General features: G+C 35.1%; 1 protein-coding gene across 3 annotated transcripts in view; it reads left to right on the forward strand.

The window, feature by feature from the left end:
- Eprs1 (glutamyl-prolyl-tRNA synthetase 1) overlaps positions 1-18,878 on the forward strand; it is a 73,607-nt gene that overhangs the window by 35,372 nt on the left and 19,357 nt on the right. For all 3 annotated transcript variants that reach the window (XM_048809346.1, XM_048809345.1, XM_015483633.2), the window contains 4 exons: positions 551-668; positions 5,385-5,744; positions 15,941-16,174; positions 17,157-17,419. In XM_048809346.1, coding sequence (XP_048665303.1) covers positions 551-668; positions 5,385-5,744; positions 15,941-16,174; positions 17,157-17,419 — 975 coding nt within the window. The remainder of the gene's footprint in view (positions 1-550; positions 669-5,384; positions 5,745-15,940; positions 16,175-17,156; positions 17,420-18,878) is intronic.

Here is an 18,878-nt window from a genome sequence, read left to right on the forward strand (position 1 = left end):
ATTAAAAATATTGAAGAGATAGAACTTGTTAGTAAATTATTTCTTTCTCTTTTTACTTTAGCATTTAACACCAAATTTGCAGAAGTGATAGTCTTAGAGGAAGTGGATCATAGCTAATTACAGTACCCTTTAAAGTTGAAAAATTCTCATAAAATAAATATTTTACAGAGATTCTTCTTTTAAGCAGATTAGATGTGGTATGGCAGATGAATTTTCTTTAAGTTGAGAGGTATACCAGTTAATATCCACTAATGCTGTTTCTGTTGGAGGCAGGATAGATGTACTTTTGCCCTGGGATTAGCTGTTTGTACCTATGAAAGTTCATAAATTGGAAGTTTGTAACAAGAGCAGCTAATTTTAATTCATGTACTTACTGTTTTTGAACTATGCTGAAGAGCTTCTGATTTGAATAGTAAGAGAATGAGTTCTACTTTGAAAAGTGTTAGTTCTGTGATGTTGAATTTCTCTGGGAATTCACTTTTGCTTTTTGTTTATATGATTTTGTTCAGATAAAATTTTTGTCCCTTCATTTTTTTTTTTTTTTTTTTAGCCCATATAGTTGCAAAGAAGCCCCATGCATTTTGATATACATTCCTGATGGACATACAAAGGAAATGCCAACATTTGGGTCAAAGGAAAAGGCCAAAGTGGAAACCACAAAAAATGAGGTAAATATTCACTTTGTCTACAGAAAATCACTGATCTTTCTATCTTAAGGTTTATAATATGCATTTGTATAAATGACTCATATTTGAGACTGAAGAAAGACCATAACTGCTACTTTTTTTGCATTTCGTTATCATTGTCATCTTTTTAGGTTATGATTTTTAAAAGTTAATTTTATCATGTCAAAAAGTATAAAGACTACATTAAAAGAATATTTTTAAAAGATATTCTTTTTTCTTCCTAATAGAGCTGCAGGAGTTTTGTTTTTTGGACAGTATTAGAAATTAAACCCAGGGCCTTTCACATGTTAGACAAGCCCTGAGATATACCTCCCACTCTGCCCTTCTAATTTTGAAGCAAGGTCTTGATAAGTTGCCTAGGTTGTCTTCAGTCTTGCAGTCCTCCTGCCTTAGCCTCCGAAGTAGCTGGAATTACAGGTGTCTGCCACCATGTCTGGCTAGAGAATGTATATTTTTAATAGCTAGTCTAATTTGGTTAGGAGCATTGTATTCAGCCAATATGTTGATGAACATCTATTCTTAGCTTCTCATTTTATAAGTGGGTAGTGGTGATCCTTGCCAGAAATCACAAAACTCCCAAGTTACAGAGTTAAAACATTGAGCTGATTTTTTTGGCTCCCTATTTTTACTTTTTTTTTACTGAACTTTGGTGCCTCTTGGAAAAGAACTCCCTGTGGTGTTTAAAGTTCAGAAAAGGAAAATGGGACAGGAGCTGCTATGATGTGATTAATGAGAAAATGTTTACTTGACTTGGAAAATGTGAGCATGAACATTTTCTAATCCATTTTCTTCTTGGTGGTAATATTTAGTAATCTGTGTAAGAGTGAGGAGTCCGCCTAGCAATGAAGGTCAGGAGGGACATTTTAGATGGAAACACAGGTTTTGTCCTTGTACAAGGTGGTAGATTTGAGAGATGGTGACATGTATAGAGAAATAGGGAGACAGGTTTATTTTACAGATTTAGTTTACAGTTCTCTTGAACTTTCTCAGTTCATAGCACCCTTAGTTTATCAGAAGTATTTTCATGGCACCTCTAGTCTAAATGAAATTCTTTACGTTAAGTAGTTACATTCTAACAAGTAGATAAATATTTATGTCCTAATACTTGGTATCTCTTTGAAAAATAATCCACATAAATTGAAGAAAAGATATTTTCTGAAAAGGTAATTTTAAATTTCATTCTGAAACAAGAATGAAAATTAATGATTTTTTTTCAACTTATGTATCATTTTAAGAATGAAATAAAAATTAACATATTTAACATTTAAGAACAAATACCCTTGTGCAGTTATTTTATAATAATAAGTATATACCAGCAATTCCTAAACTTTTTGGCCTAAGCAGGCACTCTATCACTAAACTATACCCCCAGCTCTGGGACTCCTTAAAAATTCTTCGTTTACATAGGTTATACGTATTTACCATACTAAAAAATAACATTGAGAAGTTTTAGAAGAATTTATTAATTTATGTTAAAATAACAATAAATCCAAATACAATAAACATTAATAAAGCTATTTTCTAAAGCAAAATGTATTTTCTAAAGCAAAGTTTTAAAATTAGAAGAGTTGTATAGTTTTCTCTTTAATGTCTGACTTGAGCCTCTGAAAATCTGTACTAAACACTCATGAAGAGAATGAGAACAAAAGACAAATTATGTAATAAAAATAGCTGTGACCTTGGACCCCCTTTGAAAGTGTTCTCTAAACCCTCTGGGGATGATCTGAAGATCACACTTTGAGATTGTCATAGTGTGTATCAAAGAATAAGTACAAGATGAGAAGTTTGACTACTGTTTCCTCATTGGTCTCAGTTCTCACCTTCACCTCTCATCTTTTTTTGTTTTTGTTGTTTTTAGTTATGTATGACAGTAAAGTATAATTTGATATATTTATACAAACATGAAGTACATCTTATTCTAATTAGGATTCCAGTCTTGTGACTACACATGATATAGAGATTCATTGTGGCATATTTATATATGTACATAGGACAGTTAAGTCAGATTCATTTCACTGTCTTCCTGTTTCTTGTCCCTCTTCCCTTCATTCCCCTTTGTCTAATCTACTGAACTTTTATGCTATAAATTAATATGTGTTCTTGAAGAACTTTTTGTTCTGTATATAACATGCTAAAAATAACAGGGCTGGTTAAGGAAAATAGGGTTGACTCCGACCTCCAAAAACAGGCATTTTATGTGGCTGGGACCATTGAAAAATCAACTGGGAGGGGCATCCAAGGTAGTTCATTCACCTGGATACCAGTTGTTGTTGGCTCTGTTGGCTGAGAACTCGGGTGAATGTTGGCTGGAATAGCTAGCTACAAGTGGCCTCTGGCATGGTGGTGCCATGGTAGTAAGATTTCTTACATGAAAACTCAGGTCTCTGAAAGTGAGTGTCCAGTAGACAAGATGGAAGCAACATCATCTGTTACGCTTTATTTAGCCTTGCAGATCTCATATAGAGTTACTTCCACTGTACACTTTGGTGAAAGTAGTTGTACACTTGCCCAGATCACAGGGAAGGAACAAAGACCCACTTCTTGGTGGAAGGAATATCAAAAAATCTGTGAACATGCATTGAAACCTGCCCAAATCCTGATAGAAATTCAAGTACAGTTGACTAGTATTTGTAACCAGTATGGTAGTCAGAGCTCCTTTGTAGTCTTAATTCTTAAGGAGAATGCTTTTGCTTTGATTGTGGTCTTCAAGGGTATTTGCCAGGAATGGAGACTGATGTAGTCAAAATTGAAGGTTGATCAGGGTATACCTTTGGTTTTTTTTTTTTTTTTCCATTTTTGGGGCGGGAGGCAGGGGGGCTTGGCTTGTTAGTGTTTTTCAGTCTTTTATGCTCTAACATAGGAGGCAATGTCTTTGAAGATTCCTTAGTATGTGGTTGTATCTGTATCAGATGGCTTAATGTTATGGAAAACAGTGTTTTTAAAGCACCACCTACACTAATTGGGGGTACTTTATGCAAGGTTTTCAAGATTATCAGGTATTTCTAAAACTGATTATTTTTAGTTTTAATTTTTTTTGCATTACTGGAGATTAAATACAAAACCTCCTACTCTGGGTAATACTCTTAACACTAAGCTACATCTCCAACCTGGTTTTCATTTTATTTTGAGGCAGCATCTTATTAAGTTGCCCAAGCTGGCCTCAAAGTCTCAATCCTCCCAACTCAGCCTTCTGAGTGACTGGAATTTTACGTGTGAGCCACCATGCCCAGTTTTAAAGCTCTCTCATTTATGCTTCTTTGACATAAAGCTTACACACTCAGGAAAAAAATCACATATAATTAATGTAAATTTTCAATATTATACTAATGTCCCTCTGTTTACCAAAAATAAATGAGTCGATTCATATTAGAAAGTAAGTGAAGTAGAATTTGTGTGTGTGTGTGTGTGTGTGTGTGTGTTCAAGATGGGTTCTTGTTATGTTGTGTGTTATTAAGGCTGACTTTGAACCTGCAATCCTCCTACCTCAGCTTTTGGGTAGCTAGGATTAAAGGTACACCACAGTGCCTGGCAGAGTATATATTTTTGACATATTAGTGTCTCCCTGGATTATTATTCTTCCCTACTATATGATGTGAATACATTTATATATGCATATTGCTCTTTGTGGGTGTATATATAACCTCACCATAAATCATGAGTGTTTTTAAGTATTTTAAGAGAGTAATTTTGAGCAAATGCAAATATTTTTTAATTTACATGCTGACTTTAGAATCTAATTGCTATATGAAATGTAATTCTGATATAACTGTAGGCATGTCTTAGCTATCTAGATAAAGATGTCTTGAATCAGTATGTAGTACTGGATAGAGAGAAAAAAAATCTGGAGTGTAGTACATGTCTCCATGTATACAGATGAAATTCTGAAAAATTAGGAAAATCTTGGGAAGGTATAAGGTGAGCCAGATTTGAAATTTGAAAGAGTTTCAGTAGTGAGGAAAGCCTGCTAGGCAGAAGAGAACATGACATTGAAAATAAAAAGATTATTTATTCACTTATAGAGATGATTTTAGGGAGCATCTCTCTAGATTTGTTGAATATACTTATATGCAAACGTGTATCTGTAAGTGTATAATTTTGCCCAAAGGAAACAGTTTTACAGTGATGAATTACAATTATGTTATGGTATTTAATGGAGCTCTTCCTTGATAAATAATCTAGATATATCTCATCTTTATAAAAAAATTAAGAATGATACCTAATTCTTATTATTTTCAGCCTTTGTGAAGAAGGCCTTTACACAGATTTATGACTTTCTGTTTCCCATCATCCTGATGGGTTAAATACACTTGTCTCTGTTATAGCATAAATAATGAATTAAAGATTGCACAGCCAGTATTTGTTGCAGTGGTGATTTGTCCCTAGACCTAATGGATGCTCATAGTTTCTGTAATTAGTTCCACAAAGATAAAGATTTAGGTTTCTTTGTGTTTCTTAATTTTTTCCCCTATGATTAAAATGCTGATATCTCTGTATCTTCCACCTTTGTTTACTTCTGTCATTTTGGAGGCAGGGGGGTTAGGATAAATTTTTAGGAATGTTATTGTTTATTTGAACTTTTGAAGAATTGAAGTTTTTGCAGTTTGTTTTTTACTTTAAACAGCCCAAAACAGTTTGATATAACTTTGTGGAAATACATTTAACATGAATTATTTCACTTCTGGTTTTCTGCTTCTTTAGAAAACTGCTCCTCTGAAGGAAAGACCAGCACCTTCTCTGAATAACACTTGTGTCACATCTGAAGATTCCTTGGTCCTTTACAACAGGGTGGCTATTCAAGGGGATGTTGTACGTGAATTAAAAGCCAAGAAAGCAACAAAGGATGATATAGATGCAGCTGTAAAACAGCTTTTAGCTTTGAAAGCTGAATTTAAAGAGAAAACTGGTCAAGAATATAAACCTGGGAATCCTCCTACTACAGTAGTACAGAGTGTTTCTTCTACATCCCCAGCAAATACTTCAGAAAGTAAATCTCTATATGATAAAGTTGCTGCACAAGGGGAAGTGGTTCGAAAGCTGAAAGCTGAAAAAGCCCCTAAGGTCAGTATGCCAGAGTGAATTTAGACTAAATCATAAATACAATATGAATTCATACTGCTCGCTGCAGTTTCATCTTCTTATAAACAGTGTTTATTGACTACCAGCTTGAATATTATATGATATTTATTGATACCTTTTATATGTCTAGCTCTAAAAACATAAAAAGTTCACAGTTGGTGGTGGAGTGGCACTGGGGAGGAATGCACACAAACTCATTGTAATCTTTGATGTGACTGTCATTTTTTGTGATATGTGTAGATTGGTGTGAGAAGTATTAATAGTCAGAAGTGACAGGGAATGAGGAAACAATTCATAAAGGGTATTTAAAATATTCCTTGTGGGGTAGGAGTGTGGTAGTGCATGTATTTAGCATGCAAGAGGACCTGGGTTTGATCCCCAGCACCACCAAAACAAACAAACAAACAAACAAAAAATCCTAAAGTAATAGAAACCTTTACAGATAATGAAGTTCAGAGGAAGGTATTCTAAGTGTAGAAACATGGTACTGGAAGGCTTGCTAAAAATGCAAATCATTGGGACCTACCCCTGACCTTTCTGCTTTAGAAAATCCAGAATTTCCAGAGAATGCTTTTCTAAAAAATTATTCAGGTGATGCACATGTTGCTGGTCCAGGGATAATGCTTTTAGAATCAAATGGTGTAAGAGGTAGCACTAGTAAAGACACAGAGGTGGGAAGATACCATGTGAATTCAGGAAACAATGAGTGGGTTGTTGAGGGGTTTTGTGAAATGGTTTTCTTAGTGCATTGTAGTTGTACATAACCTTAGGGTTCATTTTAACATAGTCATGCATGCATGGAATATAATTGGTTCCATTTGTCCCCAGTACTTCTTCTTTCCCTCCTTTCCTCCCTCCCCACTGTTCCTCTTCTTCTATTGTTCTTCCTTCTGTTTGTTCACTGTTTTTATTTATTTATTTTTATGTGGTGCTAAGGATCAAACCCATGCCTCACACATGCTAGGCAAGCGCTCTGCCACTGAGCTACAATCCCAGCCTTATTTATTGTTGTTTTTTTTTTTTAATGAGGGGGTTTTTTTAAAAAAAAAAAATTTTTATTTGTAGATGAACACACAGTATATTTATTTTTATGTGGTGCTGAGGATCAAACCCGGTGCCTCACACATGCGAGGCAAATGCTTTACCATGGAGCCCCAGCCCCAGCCTCTAATGAGAGATTTTTTTTACCAGTGACTGCCTCAGACTTTTTGCAGAGGAACCTTCCAAAAATACCAAGTTTTGTGTGTGTGTGTGTGTTTCTCTCTCTTTCTCTTTCTCTCTCTCTCTCCTTTTTTTTTTTTTTTTTTTTTTGGTGTCAGGGATTGAATCCAGTGGTGCTTAACCACAGAGCCCATCCCCAGCCCTTTTTTTGTATTTTATTTAGAGATAACATCTCCCAGAATTGCTCAGGGCCTTGCTGAGGCTGGCTTTGAACTCATGATCCTCTGCTTCAACCTCCCAAACCATTGGGAGTACAGGCATGTGCCACAGTGTCCAGCTGATTCCAAATTTTGATTGAAGTATACATTTATTCTTATTCCAGCATGTTTTTAGAGAAAACATTTAGCCAAGTGGGTCATAGCATCTAATTGTGGAATGACGTTATTTGTTGAGAGAGACAAAGGGAATAATATCTGTGATAGGTAAAGATCATATTTAAAAATGAAGATATATAGTTCTACTCAAACAGCAGCGTGGTTCCAAAACATGATCAAATAAATAGTGCCATAACTGGATATAATTCAGTTATTGATGAGCTTTCAAAAATTGTAGAGTTGGTGCTGTAGCTTGAACACAGAGATGTATGTCATTACTATGGGCTTTACTTTTTGGTTGGAGGAGAATTGTTCTAAAGTGTTACCAGAAAATCTGTTGTCCTGTCAGAGTCTTGGACTTAGGCTGGAGAATGACAAACTTGAGGTTGCAAGTTCTTGACCTCAGTTAGTAAGTTGCTAGGCATCTGACTGGAAACCCTACTGCCTAAGATATATCCATTCATGAACATTGGACCTCTCCTAAGGAGAGAAAATGGGTTTTTGCCCTAGTAGTTAATATTTCATTGTGTTTTCATTGTGAAATATGAGATATTTTTTCATCTTTTATCTTTAGTGAGCCTATTAAAGTACTACAGAACTATGGTTATGTGAAAACAAACAGAAACAAGAAACTACTTCAAGGAAAAAGGCTGCAAAATATAGGGATTTAGGATATAAATCCTTGCTGTTTCCACTATATGGTGACATTAGGATTATTTTTGCTCTCTGTATATGTTGGACACTTCCTGGATATAATTTGATGGGAAGGGATTTGGTCTTCAAATTTATTTATTCTGAGTAGAATACATTGACATTCTGCTAATTATGTGTTGAGTAAATGACAGCAAAAGATATAATGGTGGTCAACTACATTTCTCATCCTGTTAGGTTAATGGATTACATCATGCTTTTATGAAATACCATTGTTGAGGTTACAAAAATCTAAACTATGAGTAAAAAGATCTAAATTTCTTTGGCAGTTGGGCAAGTAGTTTTGCTAGGTGTTTTGATACTGATAACTAACATTGAAATATATCTTACTTCAGCTTAGTTTGGCTTACTTTTATTGAATGCCTACTGTGTACTATATATGTGTTTCAAATTACTGCTTATACTTTTTCTCTAAAGCTAACAATAGTAAGTATTGCTCTCTCTTCTAGAGAACCATATCAGTTATTGAGAATGGAACTACTCTTTAACTTCCTTGTGACACTGTGTAATATGTGCTTTTTAATCTTCACAACAGCCAAGCCCATTGACTTTCTTTTCTTTTTTTTTTTTAATATTTATTTTTTTTAGTTGTAGTTGACACAATACCTTTTTTATTTTATTTGTTTATTTTTATGTGGTGCTGAGGACCGAACCCAGGGCCTCGCACATGCTAGGCAAGCGCTCTACCGCTTAGCCAGCGTCAAGCCCATTGATTTTCAAAGAATATTTTTTATTTGCTTGTCTAAGTAACCATTGAGAAATATGGAAGTAACTTTTGAAATTTGCAAGCCCTGGATTCAAATTTTGAATGATTCTCAAGTTATTTTCCATTATAAATGATAATTGGAGGGCATTACATTAGAAGCACTAGAGAATTATCAGTTTTACCAGTTTGTTATTATTAAGCAAGTCTGTGCTTATTTTATATTAATAATATGTCCAAGTCTCTTTACAGTTCTATTTCCTACAAAAAGTAGTTATTTTACTGTGTCATAGTTAGTGGTAAGGAGGTGACGACTAAAAATGAAAGAAGGGAGGTTGTTAAACTTTTCTTGCTCTATTGTTTTGGGGAGTATTGTTTTTGTTTTTGTTTTGCAGTGCTGGGGATCAAACACAATGCCTCACACATGCTAGGCAAGTGCTCTACCATTGAGCTATATCCTATTTTTATTTTGAGAGAGCGTTTTACTAAGTTGCCCATGCTGGCTTCAAACTAAAAATCCTCCTGCGTCAGCCTCCTGAGTAGCTAGGATTACAGGCTTTTTCCACCATGCCTGGTGCTCTGTTTTTGTTTGTTTCGTTTTTTTTCCTTTTCTGCTGTAGGGTGAAATAGGTACTTACTTGCTAGAACTTTTAAGTGTAAAGACCATATAAGCAAGAAGATGAGCAAGGAATAAAGACCTAGAAGTCAACCTTTTCCTCCTTATCCTTTTCCTCTTTTTATTTTTAAAATTATAGTCACTCTTCAAATTTTAAATGTTAACTTTAAATTTCCAAAGTTACAGTTTCAAAGACGAAACTTTTTATTTTGAGCATGTTTTACTGCTTTGAAATCTGAGTGAGCACAATGTTTTTTTTGTGTATGGTTTTATTTGGGGCAGGGGGTGCACCAGGGATTGGACCCAGAGGTACTGGAGGGAGTACTGATAACTGTTGAATATTGCAGTTGCAGCATTTTATTTTGATTCATAGCACCTTTTATTTGTGTCCACAATAATCCATCAGAAATAACTTCGGCCATCTTTGCTTGCCTTCCTGCTTATCAATCTGTTCATCTTTCTGTCTATCTGTTTTTGAGGATCTTGGAGGATGGGGATCTCCCAGACTGGCCTTGAACTCTTGGGCTTGGTCGATTCTGCTGCTTTAGCCTTCTGAGTAACTGGGACTACAGACACACATCATCATGCCTGTGTTGCTCTTTTGTTTTTTACACCATTGTTATTGTTTTTAAAACCCAAATCACAGTTTATCAGGAAAGGAATGTTACTGTACCCTTTTGAGCAGTAAATAGGTTATTCTAGAAAACCACTCTCTCATATAATATCACCCCAAACAGCTTTTTAAATTCTCAGATCAAATAATAAAGTTTTTTTTGGGGGGGGGGGAATTAGAAGAAGAAATACATCCGTTCTTTCCCTTGATGGTTTTTAAGATTCTTGTTTGGAATTTGTGTTTAATAGATTCCTGCTTTATTTGTACTTGCTATTTAATGCACACTTGCTTTTGATCTAACAAGCATAGAATCTGTCCTGTATTAGATTGTGGTTGAAAACACTTCACAAGACATAACTTCAGTTTAGGTATCTTCCAGGAAAAATCTGAGGTGTTGTAACCCAGGTGTGACTCTAGGGTATGAGCTCTTTACTGTGCTGTATTGAGTCCTAGGATCAGGACTCAGTTATTGGGCTGTTTCTTATAGGTTTAGATATTTAAGCCAAATGGATTTCTTATAATTTGACTCTTTTAATGCCTTCTTTGAAAACCTGTAATCTTGTAGCTCACTAAATTTACCTGCATCAGCATTCTCCTTTAGTTAGGTAGGATTCTCTGTTCTTATACTCCCCGCCCTCCACCCCTGACACCCCTTATCAGGTGGGAACATTTCCTTTAGAGATTTTCTTATGCAGGTATAATTCTCTCAGATGTGCTAGTGAGGAGCAAAGGGGAATTTTAAAAAATATTTTTTTATAGAGAATTCAGGTGTAGAGGCCACTTTGGAAAGTTATATTATTGTCATAAATTGCTAAGGAACTAGGTATTTTCTTTGTTACAATTCCCTCCTTTTCCCATGGAGAAATGTTTCCATCTAGTGGCTGCAACAAAAATAGCTCTTTGAAGCTTGTCATTCTAAATGTAACCAGATATGTTCCCTTCTTTTTTCTCTTCCCAATTTTGAATTATAAATTTTTAAGATCATTTTTATTTACCTCAAATTCCATTTGGAAACCTTCACTGAAGTCTTTTGTGTAGGTTGTTTTCTTTCTTACGAATTTATACCAGAAACTGTATATAGTGGCATGTGTTAGATGAATTTAAAACAGTTTTTTAAGAACTTAAACTATTTTACTTTTGAGCTTCTATTGTTGTATAATTATGATAACTAGTATATACAATCCCTTTGTAAAGGGAAATTGTAAAAGCCTTCTAATAATTAAAATTAGCTATTAAAAGAGATTATGTTTCTCTTATCCTTTCCTATCCTTCAGTTCTGTATTATGTATTCTGAGAGACATATTCGAATATTCAGATCTCTCTTGAAAAGCAGTTTTTGCAGCATCAAGATTAAAATGAACATTTCGATCATTTTCTCATGCCTTCTATAATTTCATGCATACTATAGTGATCAAAAATCACAGCATCTGGAATAAACCTTAGATTCAAATACTAGTTCTACTACTTTCTTTGTAACTTTGGATAAGGTACTTTGTCTTTCTGAGCTTTGCTTCTTCTGTAAAGTGTGAATGAGGATAGTTTTGAAAATTGAGTATAATAATCCACATAAAATATTTAACGTAGTGTCTGATACAGAATAAACTTGCCATGAAATGATAGTGATTATTTCTTACATTTATATTGCTAATTTCTCAAGAATGTTTAGATTCTTTCTCGATCTCAGTCTCAGTACTAGAGATTGAATCCAAGGGTGCTTTACCACTGAGCTATATTTCCAATCCTTTTTGAGACAGGGTCTCAGTAAATTTTCCAGTCTGGAAGCAAATTTGTGATCCTCCTGCCTCAGCCTCCTGTGTTGTTGAGATTACAACTGTACCTGGCAAGAATCTTTAAGTGCTTTCTAAATTTTCAGGGAAAATTGCTCAGTAATGTATATAATTTTACTCTTATTCACACACAATGTCTTTCAATTTCAAGTGAAATTAAGTACCTACAGTATCTCAATAATAAACTAGTTTCCTTGCCTTACTTTTCTTACTATAGCATTTTAAATTATAATCATGTTAAAAATTTTTTTTTTCCTACTGTGTGAAAAAGTGTACTGACTTCAAACTCTGTTGAATATTTGCTTGTAGTGTAAAACTTCTTTCATTCACATAGTCCTCCTTTCTGGAAATGTTTGCAGTGAATTCCCTTTTTTCCTATTCTAATGTAAGTTTCCTTTTCTTGTCTGTGTTTTAGCTACTATACCCTTTTTCTTAGGAAAAGGTAGATTCTACTGTGCAATCTTTTGATTTTTTAATTATATTTATAATCTTAATTATAAAAACAATATAAAGAAGACACAGGTCAGGAATATAGATCAGACAACCTACTTTGGTCTTTGTGCAGTGCTTTGTATACACACTCTAAAGTCAGTAGGCTGGAAAATATTATAGAGTAATTAGACAAAGTACGTAATTTGCTGTCTCATGTATGCAATTTCTTTGAAAGTGTTCCTGTGCTTCCCTGCATTCCTGTGGCCCCCATCTTAGCTTCTGTTGGGTTTCACTTAGCTATTTGGAGTGATGTTATAATTTAGCAGTAAAAATTGGATAGGGTAATATGGAAGCATTTTTTCCTTGCAATTTTGATTAATGCCTTGAGGTTCCCACTGGTATGTCAGTTTGCAAACTTGAGGTCCTTTGTCTGCATTGCTGTCTTTTCTGGTAGAGCCACAAGTGTCGTCTTAGGCTAAGTGTATCTTTTTTATTATGATTATGTTAAAACATCAGGTTGAAATATACAGGTGACCATCTGATTTAATAATAACTTCAACATACTTTCTCATTTCATAATTTTTTAAAAGAGTGATATGACTCTTCTTTAGGTGGGCTCAAGCTTCATTTTATTTTTTCCACTATTTTAATGTCTGTTTAGTAAGCTAAAGAAAATAAGCACTGTGTAAAGGAAACCATTGAGCTAATCATTATTCTGATTTTATACATTCTGACTTCACTACCTACAAACCTAGATTTGACACTTGAGTTTATGTGGATATTCTTATAATTGATTTATCTGTTTATTTATCTAATGTGGAAAAGTTTTAGTGTATGTTTATTTTTATGGTTTGTATAAGGGACAGTGTGTATAATTTATATTTTTATTTTATTTACTTTTTTTTTTGTACCAGGGATTGAACTCAGGGTCATTTGGCCACTGAACCACAACCCCAGCCCTATTTTATATTTATTTAGGGACAGGGTCTCACTGAGTTGCTTAGCACCATGCCATTGCTGAGGCTGGCTTTGAACTTGCTATCCTCCTGTCTCAGCCTCCTGAGCTACTGGGATTAAAAGCATGCACCACCGTACCTGGCTATAATTTATATTTTTAACTTTTTCTTTGACTTAGATTACTGATTTAAAATGGTTTTATCTCTTTTTTTAAATATAATTTTTAGTTGTAGATAGACACAATATCTTTATTTATTTATTTAGAAAATCACAATATTTATTGCATGTATTTCTTAGTAATGGTTTTAAAAAAAAAGTTTCCTGGGGGCTGGAGTATAGCTCAGTGGTAAAAGCTTTTGCCTATTATGCATGAAGGCCTGGGTTTGGTCCCCAAGCACTGCAAAAAAAAATTTTCCTGACATTTGTTATTTATGTTATCAGAGTAAAAGTGTTATTATCTAATGATGAGAAAATCTTTGTTCCACTTTGTAAGCCATTTATTTATATATGGTGCTGAGTATCGAACCCAGTGCCTCACGTGCTAGGAGAGCAATCCACTACTGAGCCACATCCCTAAAATGGGTCTCTTTTTTGATTTAACTTATTTATGATATAAAGGTATAGTCATGCCTTTATATCTGTGGGGGATTCATTCCAGGACAACCTTAATTACCAAAATCTGAGAAAGTTCAGTTCCTGTATTTAGTAGCATAGTATTGCATATAGTCTACACATATCCTTCTGTATACTTGTAATTAGTTATATTTTACAAAACCAGGGTTGAACTCAGAGCCTGTGCATACTGTGCAAGTGTTCTACCACTGAGGTACATCCCTAGCCTATGTGTATACTTTATCACCTTTAGATTGCTTGTAATACTTAGTGCAGTACAAATGCTATCTAAATAGCTGTTGTACTATTTAGTGAATAATGACAAGGAAAAAAGTCTGTACATGTTCAATATAGATGAACTTTTTTTTTCCCCAAATTTTTTTATTTGTTTTAATTAGTTACACATAACAATACAATGATCTTGACATATCATACATTTGAATCAGATGGGATATGGTTTCTCATTTTTCTGAATGTACAGGTTGCAGAATTACATTGGTCATGTAGTCACGTATATACCCACAGCAATAATAATGTCTATTTTATTCTGCTGTCCTTCCATTTCCCCCTTCCCCTCTCCTCCCCTCCCATCACTTCTCTCTACCCAATCTAATGTGACACACTTCTTTTTTTTTTTCTTCCCTCACATCATCATACCTGAATTCTGTATGAAGAAGGGGGTCTCCTTCCCTCTTCCATGCAATTCCCATTCTCCTTCCCTTTCCCTCCCACCTCTCTTCCCTATCTGGAGGTAATTTTCTTCTCATGCTCTTCCTCTCTACCACATTTTGAGTCACCTCCCTTATATCAGAGAAGACATTCGGCATTTGTTTTTTTGGGATTGGCTAACTTCACTTAGTATAATCTGCTCTAATGCCATCCATTTCCCTGCAAATGCCATGATCTTATTATTTTTTTAGTGCTGAGTAATATTCCATTGTGTATAAATGCCACATTTTTTTATCCATTCATCCATTGAAGGGCATCTAGGTTGGCTCCACAGTCTAGTTATTGTGAATTGTGCTGCTATAAATATTGATGTGGCTGTGCCCCTGTAGTATGTTGTTTTTAGGTCTTTTGAGTATAGTCCGAGAAGAGGAATAGCTGGGTCAAATGGTGGTTCCATTCCCAGTTTTCCAAGGAATCTCCATACTGCTTTCCAAATTGGCTGCACCAATTTGCAGTCCCACCAGCAAGGTATGAGTGTACTTTTTTCCCCCACATCCTCTCCAGCAACTTGTTGTTGTTTGACTTCATAATGGCTGCCATTCTTACTGGAGTGAGATAGTATCTTAGAGTAGTTTTAACTTGCATTTCTCTGATTGCTAGGGATGGTAAGCATTTTTTCCTGTATTTGTTGATTGATTGTATGTCCTCTTCTGAGAAGTGTCTGTTCAGGTCCTTGGCCCATTTGTTGATTGGGTTATTTGTTTTTTTGTTGTTCATCTTTTTGAGTTCTTTGTATATCCTAGAGATTAGAGCTCTGTCTGATGTGTGAGGGGTAAAAATTTCCAACTATGGGAAGAAAAGAAAACATTGCTTCCCTAATCCCATTTAACAAAGGGGAGTAAAGTTAACAAAGTTCTTTAAAACAGCTCAAAGGGGTGTAAGAGGTGAGAACAGAAAAGCTGGCGGTTCTATTGATTTTTGGTCCCTTTCAGGGAAACAGGAGAAGCATACTAGGGACATTTTCAGGCTAAAATTTAGCTAGTTACGTCCACACATCTAAGGCAGATCAGAACTTGGGACACTGCATCTGTCCAAAGTAAAACAATGCCGTCACACTTAACAGAGACAGACAAAAAGATAAGAGATTACAAACAGATTGGGGGAGCATCCCCCTCAGGTTGGGTCTGACGACCTCAGATTTGGGAAGTATCCCCTTCAGATTGGGGGCTGGGACGTTTCTCCCAGAAGCCCTGGCTCGAAACCCTATAGTGCGCCCACCGAGGCCAGTTACCAGCCCAGAATACAGATTCTACAGGCCTTAGTCAGAACAAAACAGACAACAGACACATAAATAACAAGTCTAACAAGTGTTAGACTCTCCAGTTTGGGGGTCCTGGGGTCTGGGGGATCCCGGACAAACCCCCAGATGTAATGCCAGTTTTGTGGGACCCCAGTAGACCTCCAGGAGCTGAATTCTGTGCAAGATTTTTAATGACATTTTCAGGAAGTATTATAGTTATCTCTTTTCCTCTTTTTATCTCAGACTAAAGTAAATGAAGCTGTAGAATGCTTACTCTCCCTAAAAGCTGAGTATAAAGAAAAAACTGGGAAGGACTATATACCTGGTCAGCCCCCATCATCTCAAAGTTCAGATTCAAATCCTATTAGAAACTCTGATACTGCTGGTCCAGAAACACCAGAAGCGAAAGTACTTTTTGACAAAGTAGCTTCCCAAGGGGAAGTAGTTCGAAAACTTAAAGCTGAAAAAGTCTCTAAGGTAAGTGTGGTATTTTATTTGTGTTTTTGTTTTTCTGTATTTTATGCTGTTTTCTTTGGAGCATTTTCTGCCCCATTGTATCTGTTGAACTTTTACTCATGTTTAATTTCTTATCTTCCTTATCTTGCCTTTTAGAGAAAAATTTTGTGTATTCTTTTTTTCCCTAAAAAAAGAATGGGTGTTTTCACATGACACTGCTCTTCCCTGACATTGTACTTAATGATACTATATTTTAATTGTTAAAATAGGTTTCCCTCTAATCTGTAAGATTCTAGAGTATAGGGACCCAGATCCAATTGTGCCTGGCACATTTTGGCCCTTAATACTTGTTTTACTCTCCTAAAGCTCTGTCAGTCTCAAATGGCAGGTTTTGTTTTGAGCTCTAGTATAGTTTATGTTAATTTTGTTCATAGGAGTACGGTTTTCCATATAGAATCACATGCATGGAAGACAGTTGTCATAGGTTTTGAAATTTAGCCAGTATAGAAATTTGATTATTGCCATCTTTATTATCACAAAATGTTCAACTTCTGTGATTTAATGGCTCTTAACCTTAGATACTCATGGAATACATGTTCTATACCATTGCTTTCTAATAGAATTTCCTGCAGTGATAGAAATACTCCATAACAATACTGTCCAGTGTAATAGTCACTAGCCATGGTAGCTAGAAGAAGGAGGTGGAGGTTGAAATATGACTATTGTGACTGAAAAAAATGAATTTTTAATTTTATGTATTTTATAAATAGCCACATGTGACTATAGATTACTGTTTGGACACTATAGTTATAGACACTATTTTTCAGACAGTCTTTTGCACAGTTTTGTCCCTGTTTATTATATTCTTTTAGTTATTTTCAGTAGTTACTTTACTTGTATTTACAAACCTGCTACTAAAACTTTGGGTATTTGTTTAAATGTGCTTTGACAGTTATTTGAATTAAATGCTATCTTTCTTTCTTCCTCTTTTGTTTAATGAAAGGATCAAATTGATACAGCTGTACAAGAACTCCTCCAGCTGAAAGCACAGTACAAGTCTCTGACAGGAGTAGAGTATAAGCCTGTGTCTGCCACTGGGGCCGAGGACAAAGATAAGAAGAAGAAAGAAAAGGAAAATAAATCAGAAAAGCAGAATAAACCTTCAAAACAAAATGATGGCCAAGGGAAAGACTCTAATAAAACCCAGGGGAGTGGGCTGTCTTCAGGTGGAGCCGGAGAAGGACAGGGGCCTAAGAAACAGACCAGGTAATAAAACACAGAAACTTCATTTGAAGTGAAACACAGTTTTGAATGAATTCAATTCTAAATCATTGTTTTAAATGAACAAATTTTGGTTAATTTGGTTATTAAATTAAGTCACCGGTTTGGTTGCTAATGTAATATAAGCAGATACCTTCTATTAATTTTCAGTTTTTTAACTTTTAAAAGAGGAAACACAGCTGCGTGCCACAGTGACCGCCTATAATCCCAGCGGTTTGGGAGGCTGAGGCAGGAGGCAGGTGAGTTCAGAGCTGGCCTCAGCAAAAGCAAGGCACTGAGCAACTCAGTGAGACCCTGTCTCTAAAATACAAAAAAGGGCCCGGGATGTGGGTAGGTAATTGAGATTGATAGATTGATTAGATCAATCCTAGGTCGTACCTCCGACCCCAGTAACACATTCATTTGCTTGGTGGAAGAATATAAGAAGTTCCCGTGCTTGTTTTCCATCTTTGTAATTTCCTTCACCACCAAAATGAATTAGTAATCATTATTAAAGGTTGAGTATCTTTAATCTGAAAATCTGATTTAGGGATGCACAATGGGTAGTGTCTATGCAAATATTCCAAGATTTAAAAGTTTTTAAATCTTGGAACATTGGGGGTTCCATGCATTTAGTTAAGGAATACTCATTTCTTCTAGTTTCTTCTGTATCTATTGAGAGAGTAAATACAAATGTACATAATGTTCCTTTTATTAACACAATTGGTAGCCTAACTACACATTGTCCTGTGCTTTCAGCAGATTTTTCAAGTGAAAATCTTTCATGGGAACTAAGTAAGAACTTCATTCCCAACAGAATTTTAAAATTCATGGTTTAAATATAAAACTAACCTGTTTAAAAACAAAAAGTAGATTATACTTCCCTTTCAGCATTTTCAAATCTCTTTCAATAATGTACTTCTCTTAGCTCTAAATCTTCATACCAAAATTGGATAAACCTTTGTAATAAGTTTCCTTTTCTATCTTTTTTTTTTTTTTTTTTTTTTTTTTTTTTTTTTGACAGGGGTGGGAGCAGTTTCCAGGGATTGAACCCAAAGGTGTTTAAGCCACAACCCAGCCTTTTTAAATTTATTTTTTATTTTTTTGAGACAGGGTTCACTAAGTTTCTGAGGCTGGCTTTGAATTCACAATCCTTCTGCTTCAGTCTACTGAGTTGCAGGTATTACAGGTGTGTGCCCCCGTACTGGACAAGAAGAAAATGGTGGAGTTGAGATACCTTGGTTTTAGATTTGTTTAGCTGAATTTCAAATTTTGTTTCCTTTTACCTCACGTTATACAGTATTTCCTTAAACAAGAGAATACAACAGTTATTCTTTTTGCTTATTGACTGGATGATCAGATTTATAGAATGGTGAAAGAAAGTAGAACTTTTCACCTTTTACTTTCTGATTGTGAAAGAGCTAGATCTCATAGTCATTAGGATGCATCAGAATAAAACAATGGA

The sequence above is a fragment of the Marmota marmota genome, unplaced genomic scaffold (assembly GCF_001458135.2).
Source record: "Marmota marmota marmota unplaced genomic scaffold, marMar, whole genome shotgun sequence".
NCBI lineage: Eukaryota > Metazoa > Chordata > Mammalia > Rodentia > Sciuridae > Marmota > Marmota marmota.